Raw genomic sequence first — 20,354 nt, 5'->3', positions numbered from 1 at the left:
TTATGGTTATTTGTTTTATTTTCTTCATATTTGTTTAAACTGAGGTTTATTGAGTTTCTTTCTTAGCTTTGTGAATTGATGGATTGGTATTTTCCTGCACACCTCTTCACCAACGCATACCTTCTTCTCTCTTTCTGGGATTCCAATTACATGTATAATAGACTGGTTGGTATTATTCCACAGATTACTGAGGTTTATTTCTTTCATACACTTTACTCTCTGTATCCTTTAGGTTGGACACTTTCTATTGCCCTGTCTTCAAGTTCTCTAATATTTTTTTCTGCAGTATCTAACCTATTGACAATATAGCCAATGAATTTTTCTATTCAGGTATTATATTTTCAGCCCTACTAGTTCAATTTTTTATACTTTATTTGTTCCTTCATGTGTTTATGTTTTCCTTTAAATCAGGTATCAACAAACTTTTTCTATAAAGGGCCATGTAGTAAATATTTTAGATTTTGTGGACTACAGAGTCTTTCAAAGCTATTCAGTTTTGCTATTGTAGCACAGTATTAGCCAGATACAATAGGTAAATGGATGCACATGGCTATATTTGAAACTTTCTTTATAAGACTGGTGTGAGTCAAATTTGGCCTATAGTTTGAAGTTTGCCAAGATTACTGCTTTAAATCCTTGAACACTTTTATACTTACTTTTTTTAGGTTCTTGTCTGCTAATTCCATTATCTCTGACATTTTTGTTGCTTTTGACTAATGTTTCTTCTGGTTATGGGTCATATTTTTGTGCTTCACAGATCTAGTTGTTCCTTATTGGATGCTGGGCATGTATTAAATTGTTGATTATATGGATTTTGTTGTCTTCCTTTGCAGAGTGTCAATTTCTTTGTTTTGGTGGGCAGTTACCTATGGATCAGCTTGATCTGTTTAAGGGCTTTTTTTTTTTTTTAAAGGAAAAACCTGTTAGAGCCTATCTGGAGTAACTCTACTCTAGGCTTTTTCTAAGTCTTCCCTGAATGCTGAGTCTCCATTCTAGCTTATTGAAGTATAAATGTTTCCTAGTCCTGTGTGGACTCTAGGAACTGTTTAATTAACAATTCCTTGTTAGTTGTTTTCCGACTACTTGTACTTTGCCTAGCCTAATGGAATCTGACCCTGGCCTGCAATGTAGCTTTGTATGTCAAAGTCTCACGGGGACATTGTGCATATTTCTAGAGTTCTTTCTCTACATAGCTCCCTCTTCATCAGTATTCTGTCCCATAGATTTCAACTATTCAGCCTCCCTGAACTCAGATTTACTTCTGAACTCACCAAGACCTTTTTTTTTTTTAAGTTTATTTATTATTATATACCCAACATGGGACTCAAACTCACGACCCTGAGATGAAGAGTTTGTGCTCTTCAGACTGAGCCAGCCAGGTACCCCAAGATCACCATGCTTTGCTTGGGCTGTTTCTCTTTGGATTTTGTTATTGACATGGAATGTGTCTACAGATGAAAAACCAGAGCCATCATAGGGTTTCCTCATTTGTATCCCTTCTCTCAGCAGTCAGAAATCAAGTACTGTGGTACAGTGCCTGAAAAGAATTATTTCATAGGTTTTATCTAGTTTTCTAGATTATTGTAGATGTAAAAGTCTGTACCACTTACTTCATGATCTGAAGCAGAAAGCCCCTAACCAAAGACCAGGACATCTAGCCCATTCATACCAATACCTGCATATTTGTAGATTTTGAAAATAAATTTAAAAGGTAGTTTGAATATGTTTAACCTTTAAAATTATTTTAAAGCCATTTTTTAGTTTCGGTATTTGGATTTTTTTAAGTAAACTAGTATTTATTTTAGTCAATTCAATTATATTAGGAACCATCAGCCTAAATGTTGAAAAGAACTTGTGAAGTTTCTTATAGTTAGCATAGTTTATTTTTTATTTTTATTTTATTTTTTTTTTTTAATTTATTTATGATAGTCACAAAGAGAGAGAGAGAGAGAGAGGCAGAGACACAGGCAGAGGGAGAAGCAGGCTCCATGCACTGGGAGCCCGATGTGGGATTCGATCCCGGTCTCCAGGATCGTGCCCTGGGCCAAAGGCAGGCGCCAAACCGCTGCGCCACCCAGGGATCCCTAGTTAGCATAGTTTAAACTAAAATGTCAAGGTACAGGCTAAATGGACTCTTGAGAATGAACAAAGGACAAGAAGCAGAGTTATTTGTGTCCATTTTGCTGGGAACCACCACATCTGCCTCTAAGGCTGAGTAATCATGACTTATTAGTGTGGTTATGGAAAGTATATATCAGTTTAGTTGTGTGAATGAACTGTCCTTTCTTTAGGGGAAAAATTCTCATCAGATTGCTGAAATTTTCCCTTTTTAGAATTACTTAAAATTGAAACTATGAATAAGTCTTTTATCTTGTTGGATAATGTGTTTGATCTGTTGAGGTACATACTTTATCTATTATATTTCTAGAATAGAAATGTAATTTGTCTTTCCTGTGTATCCCAGAAATCTTACTAGTTTGGCATCCAGGACAGTTTAATTTTTGTTCACTTAGAGTTCATTTCTAGAGTTGAGGTGTAGTTCCTACATCTTACAGAAGACAATTGTGTGGGGGTAATTTGGACAAACCCTTCACTTTCTGGTTTTACTTACTGGTATCACATTTTTCTTTGTGTTTTCAAACATCACAGGTGGAAGTTACAGCTTTTTTTTTCTTTTAATTGCATCTGATACTTAGCTATGTGTACAGTAAGAAATTTTTCACTAATTCAATTATTTTGAATTCCACAAACTTTAAACTTTTGTAAATTTATTTTTTTAAAGATTTTATTTATTTACTTATTTGAGAGAGAACACACCAGGGGAGGGGCAGAGGGAAAAGCAGACTTCCTGCTTAGCTGGACTTGGACACTTGCTCTCAGAACTCCTCCGGGATTACAACGTGAGCTTAAGGCAGATGCTTAACTGACTGAGACACCCAGGTGCTCCTAAACTATTTTTTTTTAATGAATCACAAACTAATCCTTTTTCACCCCAGCTATGAAATCTCTTATGCATATAGTATTCAAAGAAGCAGTTGTGAATTTCGTGGTTAATCATAATTTTTAAGGAAAATATGACTACTCAAAAGTGTTTATGTACTTATTTTTTAAATATAAATATTACTGTTCTTGGATTTCTGTGAATTAAAACTCAAGAAAAAAGGAACAGACTAAAAATTTACATAGAATTTTTTGGTCCAGAAAAAACTAGTAATTAATTGATTCAGTGCTAAGTGTAGAACTTCATTTTTTAGATTTTATTTAAGCAAATAATTGCATATAGGGAGAAATGTAGCTTAGATTCATGAATATATTTTTCATATTAATCTGCAACAGAAAGCTTTATTTTAAATCACTTTTTATCTTGATAGCAATAACTCTTTAATGCTTTATTTTCATTATTGCATCCTGTGCACATTTGTCTTTGAACCACAAATTCTTTTTTTTTTTAAACTTTATTTGAGAGCTCATAAGCACACAAGTGTGGGGAGAGGGACAGAGGAAGAAGGAGAAAGAGAATCTTTTCTTTTTAAAGATTTAATTTAGAGTAGCCCCAGTGGCTCAGCAGTTTAGTGCCACCTTCAGCCCGGGGCGTGATCCTGGAGTCCCAGGATTGAGTCCCACGTCAGGCTCCCTGCATGGAGCCTGCTTCTCCCTCTGCCTGTATCTCTGCCTCTCTCTCTAAGTCTCTCATTAATAAATGAATAAAATCTTTTTAAAAATTGTTTTAAAAGAATAAAATAAAGATTTTATTTATTTGAGAGAGTGAGCGAGAGAGAGCACAAGCAGGGGGAAGGACAGAGACAGAAGGAGAAGCAGACTCCCCAGTGAGCAGGGAGACCAATTCAAGGCTTGATCCTGGGATTCCAGGATCATGACCTGAACTGAAGGCAGAGGCTGAACTGACTGACCTACCAAGGCACCCTGGAGAAAGAATCTTTAGCAGGGAGCAGACTCCCCACTGAATGTGGAGTCTGACACGGGATTCAATCTCACAACCCCAAGATCACGTCCTGAAGTCAAGATGCTTAACTGACTGAGTCACCCAGGTGCCCATGAACCACAAATTCTTTTACCTTATAATTTAAAAAGGCTCTCATATCTACCGAGACCACTTTATGTGTATGTGTATAGAAAGAGTGTGAAAGAATAAAATGTATATTTTCTACATATGTAACATATAATTTCATGTTATATTATTCATAATACTGTATGTTAAAAATTTTTAATATACCTTATTATTCTGTAAAATTTTATTCTACAGATATTGTATTTTTCATCATAATAACTAATGGCTAGTACATTTTAAGGGCTGATTCTAAGCTGAGTACTTTTTACGAGTTGACTGATTTAAACCTTACAATATTCCCAGAATGGAGGTTCTGAAGATATTTGATTTCCATTTTATAGATTAGGAAAGCAAGACTCAGAAGATACGTGGCAGAGGCCAGAACCAGAACCAGAACATCTAGCTCTAGAAGTTATGCTATGGCCACTGTGTCTACAGTATGCTTTACCCCTGTGTGTTAGAGTAACATGTTAAGGATGTCCAGGGTTTAGCTCTGACACCTCATGAGAACTTTGGAAATTATTGTTAGAGTTTATTGACATATTTGATTATATTTAGAATTTTGAACTTTGGACCTGATGTCCCAGGAATTTATATTTTTAATAAACTCCCTAATTAGTTCTTATGCATACCCCTTGCCTTGGCATTCATGTGCACTTGGGAACCATTGTATCTAAGCTTTTATCACACATCTAATATTAATCCCTTTTAACCTATGTGATTATTATTAATTTATAATATTTCAAAATAAAGATACAAAATAACACAAAAGCTACCATAGAAAAACTTGCTTTAAAAGAAAAACTCACTGGGGCTCCTGGGTGACTCAGTAGGTTAAGCATCTGCATTTGGCTCAGGTCATGATCTCAGGATCCTGGGATTGAGCCTCACATCAGGCTCCTTGTTCAGCGGGGAGTCTGTTTCTCCCTGTCTCTAACCCTCCTCCCTACTTGTGCTCTCTCACTCTCTCTCTCAAGTAAATAAATAAAATCTTAAAAAGAAAAGAAAAACTCACTGATAGTGGTTCCACAGCTTTATTTATTATCTTTGGGAAAGGTAAGTGAGGTAATTACTTCACCAACTGTTTTTAACTAAGTAAAAAAAGTAGTATTCTCAAATTATGCAAAAAGGAATAGGGCACAGGAAGTTTTTTGTCACAGGCTATAACATTCTTACAATTGAGAATATAGACAAAATCAGAACAAAGCCAGAAATCATATGGTTTCTAGGGGCTAGTGTTGGGGGAGAAGACTGACTACCAAAGGACACCAGGGAACTTTTTGTAGTAATGGAAATGTTCTATATCTTGATTTGTTGTGGTTATATAGTTGAATATATTAGTCAAAATTCATTGAACTATAGACCTAAAAAAAAAAAACAGACTCTTACTATATGTAAATTATACCCCAGTAAATCTGATTTTTTTTAAAAAAGCAAGCCTCTGATGCCTGGTGGCTTAGTGGTTGAGCATCTGCCTTTGGCTCAGGTTGTGATCTCAGGGTCCTGGGATCGAGTCCCACATCAGGCTCCCCAGATCCCGCATCAGGCTCCCCACAGGGAGCCTGCTTTTCCCTCTGCCTATGTCTCTGCCTCTCTCTCTGTCTCATGAATAAATAAAATTTTAAAATAATAAAGCTAGCCATGAAGAAATTCTGAGAAGTATTATTTTTTCAAATTACCAACTGCAACTTGAAATATTTAGACAGATTCTTTTATTTTATTTTATTTTATTTTATTTTATTTATTTATTCATGAGAAACACAGAAAGAGAGGCAGAGACACAGGCAGAGGGAGGAAAAGCAGACTCCATGCAAGGAACCCGATGTGGGACTCAATCCCAGGAATCCGGGATCAAGCCCTGTGCCAAAGGCAGACAGACACTCAACCGCTGACCCACCCAGGCGTCCCAGTTAGATAGATTCTTGTTCTTTAAAAGCTAAGATTTTGGGGGGCACTTCAGTGGCTCAGTAAGTTGAACATCCAACTTTTGATTTCAGCTGAGGTCATGCTCTCTCAGGGTCATGAGATTGCACATTGGGCTCCACGCTGGATATGGAGCCTGCTTAAGGAACCCGATGTGGGACTCAATCCCAGGAATTGGGGATCAAGCCCTGTGCCAAAGGCAGACAGACACTCAACCGCTGACCCACTCAGGCGTCCCAGTTAGATAGATTCTTGTTCTTTAAAAGCTAAGATTTTGGGGGGCACTTCAGTGGCTCAGTAAGTTGAACATCCAACTTTTGATTTCAGCTGAGGTCATGCTCTCTCAGGGTCATGAGATTGCACATTGGGCTCCACGCTGGATATGGAGCCTGCTTAAGGTTCTCTCTCTCCCCCTCCCTCTGCCCCTTCTCTCCCTCTCTTTCTAATATAAATAAAAGCTAAGATTTCTCTATGTATAGTAATTAAGATACTGTTAAAATGATATGTATATTGATAATTCCTTTTTCCTTAATATTTCTCACCAGAGGTTTCTCTTATTTGTTTTATAGGGTCCACATATAGCTTCAGTTACATTAGCTGCTTATGAATGCAATTCAGTTAATTTCCCTGAACCACCCTATCCTGATCAGATTATTTGTCCAGATGAAGATGGCATTGAAGGAACCATTTCTTTATGGAGCATCATCTCAAAAGTTAGAATTGAGGCCTGCATGTGGGTAAGATGTCTGTTTTCATCTTTGTCTAAAATTAACCTCACAATCTTGATACTTTGTTGTACTTCATTGAAATTGAGTCCAGATATATATTCACATAGCAAGTCAATAGATAATTCATGAAGTCACCAATTATCTGCTTCCAGGTAAGAGAAACCCTTTACAGCTTCCCCTATTCATGAAGAACATTCATAAGGAAGGCATGAAGCCATAGGTACCACAAAGCAAGGGGTGCCAAGTAGACAACAGGAAGGAAAAGGAGTACAGATAATGCAACTATACTACTTTGCAAAATTTTACCAATGTTTGTATATTTGACAAGCACATAGCAAGTGGCTATATCTCAGTCCCAGATTGGTAAACATTTTATGTCTCTCTCCTATATTCAGATACTCTGTGTTTATTCTTAGGAGGCTTATTTCATTTTCTGAGTTGTTAATAATACTAAAGTAAGGTCAGATATTTCTTAATAAACCAAATTTTACTATAGTGGAGATATCAGACTATATGGTGATCTTTTAGTTGTACCAGTTATTCTTTTTATGGTTTGCTTAAATATATTTTGGGAAGCTTTTGGACTGTATGTTCAGTGGCAGATTATTTTAATCCTTACAAAGCATTCTTTTCTTTTTTCTTTACTCCTATATTTATTCAAATGTGCATCATTGAGAAATAGTTCCTATGCTAAAAACTTTCTTTTATCATTTGGACTCATTTAGTTATATGTTCCTGGTAACTTTTTTCCCCTAACAGTGTCTTATAAAGTAAAACATATGAAACAGATCACTTAAAAATCTTAACTAAAATGAGCATGAATATCATACCCACAGAAGAGGAAGATTTTTCAAATATATTTATTTAAATGTTAGTAAGTATGTTTGATGTGTTTTTTTTTTCAAACTATTGTCTTTGATTTTATTTTTTATTTATTTTTATTTTTTTAGAATTTTTTAAAGATTTTTATTTATTTATTCATAGAGACAGACAGAGAGAGAGAGAGAGAGAGAGAGAGAGGCAGAGACACAGGCAGAGGGAAAAGCAGCTCCATGCAGGGAGCCCGACGTGGGACTCGATCCCAGGTCTCCAGGATCACACCCTGGGCTGCAGGCGGCGCTAAACTGCTGCACCACCGGGGCTGCCCTGTCTTTGATTTTAATATAAGTTATTTGTCTGTAGTAGTATATATACTATAACCTAATATGTTTGTTTTAAAAGAATTATAAGGAAAATGCCATATGTTGAATTCGTTGAATGTGAAAGACAGGAAAAATTGTCGTATTTCCTGTTACTCTTTTATAAACACTGGAAACAAGATCATTGTACTAGCTGTGTATGTTTTATAAATTTGACCATTAATCTTTTGATGAAAAATTATTATTAAAATAACAAAAGATACTTGGATCATGCTAGAAAGAAATCATGTATATAGATTTTGGTTTTCTATTTTCCTTCTGTTATTTCACAAATGATTTACATGGCTGGATTAATGCTAATGCCAACAAAGAAAAGCTTCCATTGGAGCTGGCAGTGATAATTGCCTCCTCCAGCTCCCATAGTTCATATTGTCTGAAGAGCTCATTTGGCCTGGCTCCATGCATGCCTAAAATTAGTTAATTTGGCTGGTGTAGAAGCTTGTTTTCCCAAACAAATTTTAAGCTGCTAAAAAATATAGATTGTTCCTTAAATTTATTATCCTCACAACAATCAGCATTAGGCTTTGCACATAGTACAAGAATGTTGATAAATATTAATTGGCTGAGTGCTCCTCATACTTCCTTTTTTGAAAGTATTTTTTGTGATGTATAAAGTATAGCACGTATCAAGTTATGTTTACATTGGTTCCTTTTGTTCTCAACGTTTATATAGATAGTCCTTTCAACAAAAGGTACTGGGAAAACAATATTCACATGCAAAAGAATGAATTTGCGTCCTTACCTTGTGCCTTACATAAAAATTAAAATGCGTCGAAGACCTAAACTTATGAACTAAAACTATAAAACTCGTAGAGGAAAATGTAGAGAAAAATCTGTGTGATGTCACATTTAGCAGTGGTTTCTTAAATATGACCCCAAAAGCATAGGCAACAAGAAAAAAAAATAGATAAATTGAACTTCACTAAAATTAAAATATCTTATACATAAAAGGACATTAATAAGAGAGTGAAAAGACAACCCTACAGAATAGGAGAAGATGTTCATAAATCATATATCTGATAAACATTTAATATCCAAAATCTTTGAAGGACTTCTGCAACTCAACAACATAAGATAAACAACCCAATATTTAAAATGGGCAAAGAAGTTGAGTAGACTTTTCTCCAAAGAAGATATACAAATGGCCAGTAAGTGTACAGATTGTCAGCATCATTTAGTCATTGGGGAAGTGCAAATCCAAACCACAAAGAAATATCCCTTTACACACATTAGGATGGCTGCTATTTCTTTAAAAAGAAAACAAGTGTTAGGATGTGGAGAGATTGGAACTCTCGTAGATTGTTGGGTAGAATGTAAAGTGATTCAGCTGCTGGAGAAAAGAGTTGAATGGAATTTCAAAAATTTAAAACATAGATTTACCATTTGACCCTCCTCTAATTCTGCTCCTACATAGATACCCACAAAGAACTGAAAACTAGGACTCCAGTATAATAAGTATAGATACTTGTACTTCACTTTCATCAGCATTATTCACATTTTCAGAAAGGTGGAAACAACACAGTGTCCCTCAGCAGACAAATGGGTAAACAAAATGTAGGTGACCATACACTGCCAAGGCCTGGCCAGGGGCTGCTTTCTGCTGCTTGGGCATCTTGTCCAAAGCTAAGGCCTTAGGCTTGGTCTCTTCCAGGTTACATGGCACTCAGTTTCTGAATGCCTATAGGAAGGAGCTCTTTGACAAGACCAAAGAACACCACTTCTTACATAGCCTGGCTTTGTTAGGGGTGCCCCATTGCAGAAAGGCCCTCTGGGCCAAGATACTGCTAGCCTCTGGAAGTACCGTATTCTGCAACAGCTTTTACTGCCAGGCTCAAAGTGGAGACCCCAGCATCCAGACTTGGGCTTCTGTGGGAAGGAGCCTGCTAATTTTGGGCTGGCTTGCTTTGGATCTTTGAGCTTCCTTGTATTTGATGTCTAGGTACTTCTCTGACAGTTGGAGCAGGGAGGGAAGGGAATTAAAAGAGAAAGGAAAAAAAAAAGGTAATATATACATATAATTGAATATTACTCATCCATAAAAAGGAATAGAGTTTTGGGCAGCCCGGGAGGCTCAGCAGTTTAACACCGCCTTCAGCCCAGGGCCTGATCCTGGGGACCTGAGATCAAGTCCCACGTTGGGCTTCCTGCATGGTGGCTGCTTCTCCCTCTGCCTGTGTCTCTGCCTCTCTCTCTCTCTCTCTCTCTCTCTGTGTCTCTCATGAATAAATTTTAAAAATCTTTTTAAAAAATGGAATAGAGTTTTGATTTGTGCTATAATATGGATGAACCTTGAAAACATTATGTTAAATGAAATAAGCCATTACATAGAAAGACAGATATTATATGATTCCACTTATGTGAATTGTATAGAAGAGTGAAATTCATAGAGACAAGAAGTAGATTTGATGTTACCAGAGTTGTGGGAATGAGAAGTTAATGCTTAAGAGGTGCAGAGTTTCTGTTTGGGTGATGAAAAATACTGTAAATAATAATAATGATGGCTGCACAATATTGTGAATGCAGTTAATGCCACTTAGTTTTATATTTTAAAATGGTTAAATGGAACCCAGTCATAAAAAAGCTCATGCTACTGAGGTTGAGAAACCTAATTAGAATGTGTGGGTCTTAATTCTTGTACTTTACCCTTCTATAAATGTGATCCCATTTATGTTCATATTCAACTGTTTTTTTAAGAGAATGTCTTGCTTGATTTAAAATTTATATCTTATTTGAAATTTTTATCTAATTTGTACTTATGAGCAAAGTAAAATGTCTTTACAGACTTCACTGTCATTACAAATGTACTGAATCAGTAAAATTATTAAAATATGAAGTACTTCCAATGATAAGATAAAAGACTTGGGTTAACCCTCAGTTTGAACTTATTCCTATGGGTCTTTGAAACAAGCTGAAATGAATTGTTTGATATTGCTGATCATTAGTTACTTTTTTTCATTTGCATCTTTTGATCTTCCCCAGTTTAGATGTATCACCAATGCATGGCTTCACAAATTTTTTACTCTTGAATTCCAATAACAGTTATTATGTATCCAAGCACCTTAGATTCAGAGTGAACAGAACTGAACAGTTTCTATCCTCACAGAGTTTTACATTCTAGTGAGGGAAATAATTATGAAAAAAAATGTATAATTGAGCATCATGGGAAAATTATGTATATAAATATGAAGGAGAATACTGAATAACAAAAATTTCCCCTAGTGTGTGATTCAGAGAGGATTTCCATGAAGAAGCAGTGTATCAGGGATCCCTGGGTGGCGCAGCGGTTTAGCGCCTGCCTTTGGCCCAGGGCACGATCCTGGAGACCCGGGTTCGAATCCCACATCGGGCTCCCGGTGCATGGAGCCTGCTTCTCCCTCTGCCTGTGTCTCTGCCTCTCTCTCTCTCTGTGTGTGACTATCATAAATAAATAAAAATTGAAAAAAAAAAAAAAGAAGCAGTGTGTCAGTTCAGATCTAGGAATGATAAGGAGTAAAGTAGAACAGCAGGGCAGGGGAGAAAAAGAGCATGTGTGTTGACTTTTAGATAAAAAGCATCACCTTTCAAGGTCATTATTTGTTAAGTTCATGGTTAGAGGATATTTATTGTGGTAAATATACATAATGTAAGTTTTACCATTTTAACCATTTTTAAAAAGATTTATTTATTCTAGAGCAAGGGATGGGGAGACTAATCTGTATTCTTTCTGCCTCTTTGAATATGTCTAATCTTAGACACCTCATCTAAATGGAATCACATAACACTTGTTTTCCATGTCTGGGTTATTTAACTCAGTGTAATGTGTTCAGGTTTTATCCATGCTGTAGCATTTGTCAGAATTTCATTCCCTCCTGAAGCCATTTTAAAACTGACCTCAAGGGAAACTGGAAGCAAATTTTCTGTTTTATTTGCAAAACAGTCTTGATAATTCTACTAGAATTGGTAAAATAGTTTTTTTAAAACATTGCTGTGTAAGAGCCCTGAATTTCTCAATGGTTTCAAGCTTACCCTCCTAACTTCTGCTTTTAACTTCTGATTTATGTTTGTAATTGGAATATGTTTTGTTTTTAAAAATTATTAATACACAGATTATACAAAACTACCGTAATTTCTGAGAGTCAGCATATATATAATTTTCTCTTTCCATATTTGTATTATTAAACTTATGATTCCCAATGTAGAAAAGCAAAACACTGCTGATTTACTTGTGAATCCGCTTGACAAAACTTTTTAAAAGGATAAAAATTCACGATTTTTCTCCTCCCCAAATCTTTGAATAAAATTGACACTTGAAAAAGACATTTCCCTCTTGCTTTTGCATGTTTGTGCACGTTAAACTCTTCTCCAATTCAAGAAGCAGAGATTTCAGGGTAATCAATTGATATAGAGCACACGGCTTTAAGAAGAGCATTCTAAATTATCGTTTGACTAAAAACCACTTGCCTCTTTGTTTTGCAATAAGGAAGCCAGATATTTCTTCCCCTTAATTAAACCTAGGCTGGCAGTTTTTAGTGTTCCACAGTTCTGTTTTGGCTTTTTGTTATGATTTTGCAATAATTATAAAATTGTTTTGTAAGAATCATGAAATTATGGGTCTTCAGTATCTGAGATAACTGATTAAAGAAACTTTTATTTCTAGGATATAATGTGTTTTGGGGAACCTGTCTAGATGACTATATTTCTTTTATTTATTTGCATAAAAAACAAGTATTGACTTATGATCACCATTCTTGTTTCTTGATAGTGTGGGAAAACATGAGCAGGATTACACAGTAACAATAAATATGGTCAACCGAGCTGCATAAGATAGTATGCAGCTCTTGATTTTATTTTAATCTATTATTACTTCCTTTTTAATTTTAAGGAAACTCGTCATGAGTTTTTTTTTTTTCATCATGAGTTTGAATCATATGATTGCCTTCAGAACTATTGAACATTTGAGTTAACAGGTTTTAAGAGAAGTTCATGTTTTGAATAAAATGTTGCAATTAACTTTTCTTCCTATTTTTTGTAATGGGAAAAAATTAAGTATACAGAATTATATAATTAATCTAATAATTTCACCCAGCCTCAGCTAATATTAATTCCTGGCTAGTATTGATTATCTATATCCTTTGTCACTTGGTTGTCAATTATCTTGAAGCATATCGTATATACCATGTCACATTTCATCTGTAAATATATCAACCTTAGACTTAAAAAAACATTATCACACCCAAGAGAAATTAGGAATAGTCTTTTCAAATCCATTACTCCATTAATGTTCAGGTTTTTTTATTGCGTTTATTTCCTTGTTTTTCATTGCGTTTATTTCCTTGTTTTTCATTTCAAATTTGTTTGTTATTGATACTGGGTTGTTTGTCAAATATAGTTTCCCACCATCTGGATTTTACTGATTGTATCCCAATTGGTGTAGTTCAAATACATAAAAAAAATTCTGTTCTCTTTGTTTCCTGTGAGTTGATAGATTAGAGGCTTGAAAAAAAATTTTTTTTTTTTACAAAAATACACTTCATAGTCTTGTGTATTTCTACCACAAGGTATAATAATGTCTGATTGTCTTTCTTTTTGTGACATTAGCACCATTGTTACACAAGTCCATTGTTTTATTAGAGGTTATAAACTGGGGGTATTCCAACCACATCAGAAATATTCTGACTAGGGACACCTGGGTGGCTCAGCAGTTGACCGTCACCTTTGGCTCAGGGCATGATCCTGGAGTCCCGGGATCAAGTCCCACACCAGGCTTCCTGCATGCAACCTGCTTCTCCCCTGCCTGTGTCTCTGCCTCTCTCTCTCTCTCTCTCTCTCTCTCTCTCTCTCTCACTCTTTCTCTCTGTGTGTGTGTCTGTCATGAATAAATAAATATTTTTTAAAAATATTCTGACTAGGGATCCCTGGGTGGCGCAGCGGTTTGGCGCCTGCCTTTGGCCCAGGGCGCGATCCTGGAGACCCGGGATCGAATCCCACGTCGGGCTCCCGGTGCATGGAGCCTGCTTCTCCCTCTGCCTGTGTCTCTGCATCTCTCTCTCTCTGTGTGTGACTATCATAAATAAATAAAAATAAAAAAAATAAATAAATAAAATAAAAAGACAATGTAATTTTAAAAAAAATATTCTGACTAGAATATTTTTATAAAGAAAAACTTCTTTTCACCAATTTGGTTACTCTGAGATATCTTTCATATAGGTAAAACAGGATAAGTAAAGGCAAAGATTCTTTGCCTTTATCTGTTTTTTAATTTTTATTTATTTATGTTTATTTTTTAAAGATTTTATTTTATTCATGAGAGACAGAGAGAAAGAGAGAGGCAGAGACACAGGTAGAGGGAGAAGCAGGCTCCATGAAGGAAGCCTGATGTGGGACTCAATCCCGGGACCCTGGGATCATGCCCCAAGCCAAAGGCAGACGCTCAACTGCTGAGCCACCCAGGCGTCCCTCTACCTGTTTTTTTAAATAATAAATTGGTTCTCTCATATTCTCCAAAGTTGACTAATGTTAACTTTTTTTTGTTTAGTAAATATGATTTGTGTTTTATTCATATGTCCTTCAATGTATATGTCTCTCCTCCCTCCCATCTCTCTCTCTCTCTCTCTCTCTCTCTCTATTAAGTATAGCCTGATTCTTTTGGTGCTTAAGGATATTCTTTTTCAGAACTCTTGCTTCACATATGGATAATGAAGTTTCATATGGAGATTGTTGATTCCACGTGTAAAAATATAGCACAAAATGTTAGAATTTGATAATGTTCTTTGGGGATTCTTTTCAAGGCATTTGAGGACATAGTTATAGTACAGAGAAAATAGACCTAAAATTGCTGCTGAGAACTATGAAAGCTTTTTCATTCACTATGACTCAAGGCAGAGAAGGATGGTTCAAATTTGTGAATTTTCCTGGAGACTGTGTACCTTTTACATTATTATCTATCTTTTATTTAAGCCTTTTAAGTCCAAATTAAGTTCCTGATTCTCTTACCTTGTTTTCATCCTTATGTCCTGAGTTGATTGAAAAAAAATTCTCTTCAAAAACAAGAATCCACAAAGTGACTGAAACATGAGTCACTCAATGTCCTGAGGAAATAAACACTTTTTCCTGTGGTGAAAATTTATCTGTCCTAATGTTGAGTTTTCAAGGGGCTTCCTGACCATGATTTGTTAAAAGTTTTAACTCTGCACAAAAAAAAAGTTGAGATTAAAGCAGCACCCTAAACACCAGAAGATTTTCCAGAAAAAAATGTTTTATTTTTTTTTGAAAAAAATTTTTTTAATATTTTATCTAACAGTTCTATTAGTGAATACTCATTACCAAATCATTTGAAAAGGGGAAAATTGGCAGAAATAACAGTATAAGTAGAGATGCTAGAGAACTAACATTTAGTGTTTGCAATACACCAGATATTATCTAAGATTTTAATGTATATTAACTTGTCTGACATTGCATAGATCAATATAAGGGCCAGGATTCACACTTATGTTCTCTTGATTATGTAGTATATGCTTTCCTCCCTAACACATACATCTTACCATGCTTTTGGTGATGTAGAAAAATATAGATTTGTTCTGTGTAGTGTCATTGTGTTGGCAACAGAATCTCATGTGAATATTTTGTTTTTTTACATAGGGTATCGGTACAGCAATTGGAGAGCTGCCTCCATATTTCATGGCCAGGGCAGCTCGCCTCTCAGGTGCTGAACCAGATGATGAAGAGTATCAGGAATTCGAAGAAATGCTGGAACACGCAGAGACTGCACAAGTAAGAACAGTAGGAAAAAAACAAACAAAAAAAACAGAATACCTTAATTATCCTTAAAGAATTTATGGCTAAGGTGAAATTGTTAATAGTTACTTTGAAGAAGAAAATTACCAGTGTAAAAATAGAAAATACAGGGTTTGGGATAGAATATTCAGAAAAGCTGAAGTATAAAAGTGATTATAATCTTGATTTTAGAATAGAGAGATACAGAAAGTCCACAAGACAACTCACATTAAGCTGAAACACCTGGCCAGAAAGTAGGGTAAGTTGATGTTGCCAATGAAGTTAAGGAACTGAAACATTTCTTTATCCATTATGTGTTTTTAAGTATTACCAAGCAGACCACTAACAAAATAAAAAGGACAAGTAGATGGGTCAGGTTATGAGTCCAAAATAGTAGAACTTGTAAATTAAGTTTTTGAGAATAACATCAAAATAGTTTGCCATGTTAGGGCAGCCCGGGTGGCTTAGCGGTTTAGCGCCGCCTTCAGCCCAGGGCGTGATCCTGGAGACCCAAGATTTAGTCCCACGTCAGGCTTCCTGCATGGAACCTGCTTCTTCCTCTGCCTGTGTCTCTCATGAATAAATAAATAAAATCTTAAAAAAAAAAAAAAAAAAGTTTGCCATGTTAGAGGAAATTATTTGGAATTCCTAATTAAGAAAGGACAATTACAAGGTCAGCTCAGTTGGTAGAACATGCATCTCTTGATCTCAGGGTCATGAGTTCAGGCCCATGTTGAGAGTAAAGATTACTTTAAAAAAAAAAAAAAAAGATTTTTTGGGACACCAGGTTGGCTCAGTCAGTAGAGACTGTGATTCTTGATCTTGAGGTCATCAATTTGAGCCCCACATTGGGCATAGAAATTAACTTTTAAAAAAATTGAGCAACTTGAGTGGCTCAGTCAGTTGGGCATCTGCCTCAGCTTGAGTCATAATCCCACGGTCCTGGGATAGAGCCCTGTATCGTGTGTGTGTGTGTGTGTGTGTGTGTGTGTGTGTGTGTGTGTGTGTAAGTATATTATTAAGAAAGAAAGGACAATGTAATAAACTAATCCTTTAACAGTGAGGGGGAAGAAAGGCTGTGGCCTTTATACCTGAATATAAATTATGTATCAACTTGTATCTTAATATTATAAAATAGGTATTTTATTCTTTGGTAGGAAAATTACTAAGAATATTATTAACTGATTGAGTCTCCATCTTAGGAATGATAGTAGAAATCAACATAGTCAAAAATAAAAAGGATATAAAAGATTTTTGAAATATTATATATAAAATAGATCTCCCTTTCCAGTGAAATGAAATGGAAAAGTTGTCTTACTGGGATGCCTGGGTGGCTCAGCAGTTGAGCCATCTGCCTTAGGCTCAGGGCATGATCCCAGAGTTCCAGGATCAAGTCCCATGTCAGGCTCCCTGCAAGGAGCCTGCTTCTCCCTCTGCCTATGTCTCTGCCTTCTCTCTGTTTCTCTCATTAATAAATAAATAAATAAAGTCTTAAAAAATAATAATAATAATTTGTGAAAAGTTGTCTTACTGTTTTGTGTTTTTAAGTGTGTGTACCCATGTGAGCAGACACACATTTTTATTAGGAATGAGTTCATAGTTTTCTTCTGAGTGGAACCTGAGGCTCAAAAAAACCATTACCCTTGAGGGGGAAGAAAAAATATATTTTAATGACAGATGGGCTTTTTAAAAAGGCATTATGAGGGGCAGCCCGGGTGGCTCAGCGGTTTAGCACCACCTTCAGCCCAGGGTGTGATCCTAGAGACCTGGGATCGAGTTCCACATCAGGATCTCTGCATGGAGCCTGCTTCTCCCTCTGCCTGTGTCTCTGCCTCTCTCTCTCTCTCTCTCTCTCTTTCTCTCTCTCTCATGAAAAAATAAATAAAATCTTAAAAAAAAAAAAGAAAAATTTCAAATATGAATATAGAATAGCCAAATAACCAAACATAAAACAAATGAATCAGAGAGATTTGAGCATCTGCTCTGTGTAAAAAGAGACAAGTTGGCCTTGGTATTTGCTTTGCCTTATCTATCAACCAGGTATTATGTCTCTTTTCCTCACAACATAATGCTTATATTAATGCTAATAGTTGTTACTAATATAAAACATTTTTTAAATTATTTTAATGCCTTTTAAAATCCAATATCTAATCTAACCCTTATATGGAAAGGTACCTTTCTTCTAATTTTATTGAAAACTTCAGATCTAGAAGTTGTTACCTCCCTAATTTTACACACTTAGAAGTAGAGCTAGAACCAGAACTCAGAATGCCATTGAAACCAGCTACTGAAACCATGTTCATCTGTAGACTAAATGGCTAAGTATCTTCAGTAGTAACAACTGATACATCTGGAATTGTGGCAATAATAATGTATGTCATTTAACATCTCAAAAACTCCTCTTTCCATCTATATATTAAATGAGCAAACTGAAAGTAGAATAAGCCTAGGATCCTTGCAGTTTAAAATTTTTATGCTATGGATTGGATGCCAAATAGGCATAAGTATTGTTTTCTGTTAAGTAAACTAATATACTATTTTTGTTTTCCTTTTTTTTTTTTTAACTTTTTGTTTTGGAATTAACAGTTTTTCATTTGCATAGTTTTTTCAATTTCTTCTCTCCATTCTACCAGCTCTGCAAAACACTTTGTTTCTTTCTTTTTTTTTTTTTTTAATATTTTATTTATTTATTCATGAGAGACACAGAGAGAGAGGCAGAGACATAGGCAGAGGGAGAAGCAGGCTCCATCCAGGGAGCCTGATGTGGGACTCAATCCCGGGACTCCAGGATCACACCCTGAGCCAAAGGCAGACGCTCAACCACTGAGCCATCCAGATGTCCCTGCAAAACACCTTTCTTTATCACTTTCCACTTGGTGAAACCTATAAAATATTATCAGTTCTGTCTTCTTTCTTGAGAGTCCTCACTCAGGAGCTAGCGCCCTGCACACACTGTAATCTGGACTATATTCTCTTGGATTCCCTTTGCGCAGTTACTGCTTTTACAGTTTGGATCTCTTGTCTTCTTTTGTTTTTGCTCTTTCTTCCTTTTTTTTTTTTTTTTTTTTTTTTTTTTTTTTTTTTTTGTAATTTCTACTCCCAACATGAGGCTCAACCTCACGACCAAGAGTTGCAGACTCTTCCAAGTGAAGCAGCCAGGTGCCACTTGTTTTCTTCTTTCTTAATTTACTCCCTCATTTTAGTTGAACACATTCTACCAAAGCTTCCTGAGAAAGATTGAGTGGATGGAAATTCTGAAAATACTGTGTCCTTTACTCACACTTAATAACTGAATGTAGTATTCTAAGTTGAAAATCATTGTTTTAACTTAGAATTTGGAAGTCATTGCTCAATTATCTTTAGACCTCTGATGTTGATATTGTTGGAGCTAATGCCATCCTGACTCTTCTTCATAGATAGTCTTTTTAGTTTATTTTATTTTCTTCTCTATATACTGTTAGATTCATTATCTGAGGTATGGGTCTTTAAAATTTTAAATTTTAAAGTTTTATTCTAAGCACTCAGAAGCTTGTCAATCTAGAGTCCATTTGGGGAAATGTTCTTGTATTTTTTTCTGTGTCTATTCACCTTCTTAGTCTCTATTTTTGCTTTCTGTAATTCTCATTATTTTGGTGTTGGGCCTCCAACATTCATCCTTTTAAATTTTTTTGATAATTTTGCTTCTAATATTTATCACATTCTACTTTACATGCACAGTCTTTATCTTTTAACTCTAATATTAAAATGGTTTTCCACTGTCATATTTATTTTCAAAAAGTAATTTTTACTATATTTCCAAGAAATGATTTCTTGTCTTTTTTTAAGATTTATTAATTTGTTTTTGAGAGAGAGAGCATGCATGAGTATGAGCACTGAGGGGAGGGGCAGAGGGAAAATGAGAGAGAATCTCAAGCAGACTCTGCTGAGCATGGAGCCCAACTCAGGGCTCAGTCTCATGACCCTGAGATCATGACTTGAGCCAAAATCAAGAGTCACACACTTAACTGACTGAGCTATCTGGGCACCCCAGTTTCTTTTGTTTTTAAAGATACCCCAGTTTCTTTTTTTTTTTCTTTTTTTTTTTTAATTTTTTTATTTATTTATGACAGTCTCACATACACACACAGAGAGAGAGAGAGAGAGAGGCAGAGACACAGGCAGAGGGAGAAGCAGGCTCCATGCACTGGGAGCCCGACGTGGGATTCGATCCTGGGTCTTCAGGATCGTGCCCTGGGCCAAAGGCAGGCGCCAAACCACTGCGCCACCCAGGGATCCGATACCCCAGTTTCTTTGGTTTCTTCAGTTTTTTTTGTTACTCCAGGCATTGTTTCTGTTTTTTTCCTTTGTTCTGCTTCCTGTTGGAAGCTTTCCTCCAACCTGTGATCGTTATTTTTCTGTTTATATGTAAGAATAAGGCACTTAAAAGTTGAATGGAAGCTATGTGTGTGGAAGCAAGTTGTAGGAGTGGCAGGCCATCTTATTTATTGGAACCTCCATATATCAGTTTCTGTGGCTCTTTCATTTGGGATAGTTCATTTTCTCTAGTGATGGACTCTCCAATTTTTTGCTTGGGGAATATAAACTTTGTCGCTAACATTGTAAAACGAGGCTATAGAAGTGGGGTTAAAGATGACCATTTACCATATAGACTTACCATTTAACTCGTTAGTGTTCAGTCTAGAT

At 35.8% G+C, this 20,354-nt stretch overlaps 1 protein-coding gene across 3 annotated transcripts in view; it reads left to right on the top strand.

Annotated features, from left to right (window-relative positions):
* Nucleotides 1-20,354, top strand: part of VMP1 (vacuole membrane protein 1) — a 143,243-nt gene that overhangs the window by 49,396 nt on the left and 73,493 nt on the right. For all 3 annotated transcript variants that reach the window (XM_041724820.1, XM_041724818.1, XM_041724819.1), the window contains 2 exons: nt 6,562-6,729; nt 15,537-15,668. In XM_041724820.1, the coding sequence (XP_041580754.1) occupies nt 6,562-6,729; nt 15,537-15,668 (300 nt within the window). The remainder of the gene's footprint in view (nt 1-6,561; nt 6,730-15,536; nt 15,669-20,354) is intronic.

This window comes from Vulpes lagopus, chromosome 12 (genome assembly GCF_018345385.1).
Source record: "Vulpes lagopus strain Blue_001 chromosome 12, ASM1834538v1, whole genome shotgun sequence".
NCBI lineage: Eukaryota > Metazoa > Chordata > Mammalia > Carnivora > Canidae > Vulpes > Vulpes lagopus.
The sequence above is the reverse complement of the archived record's forward strand: the minus strand, read 5'-3'. Positions and strand labels throughout refer to the sequence as shown.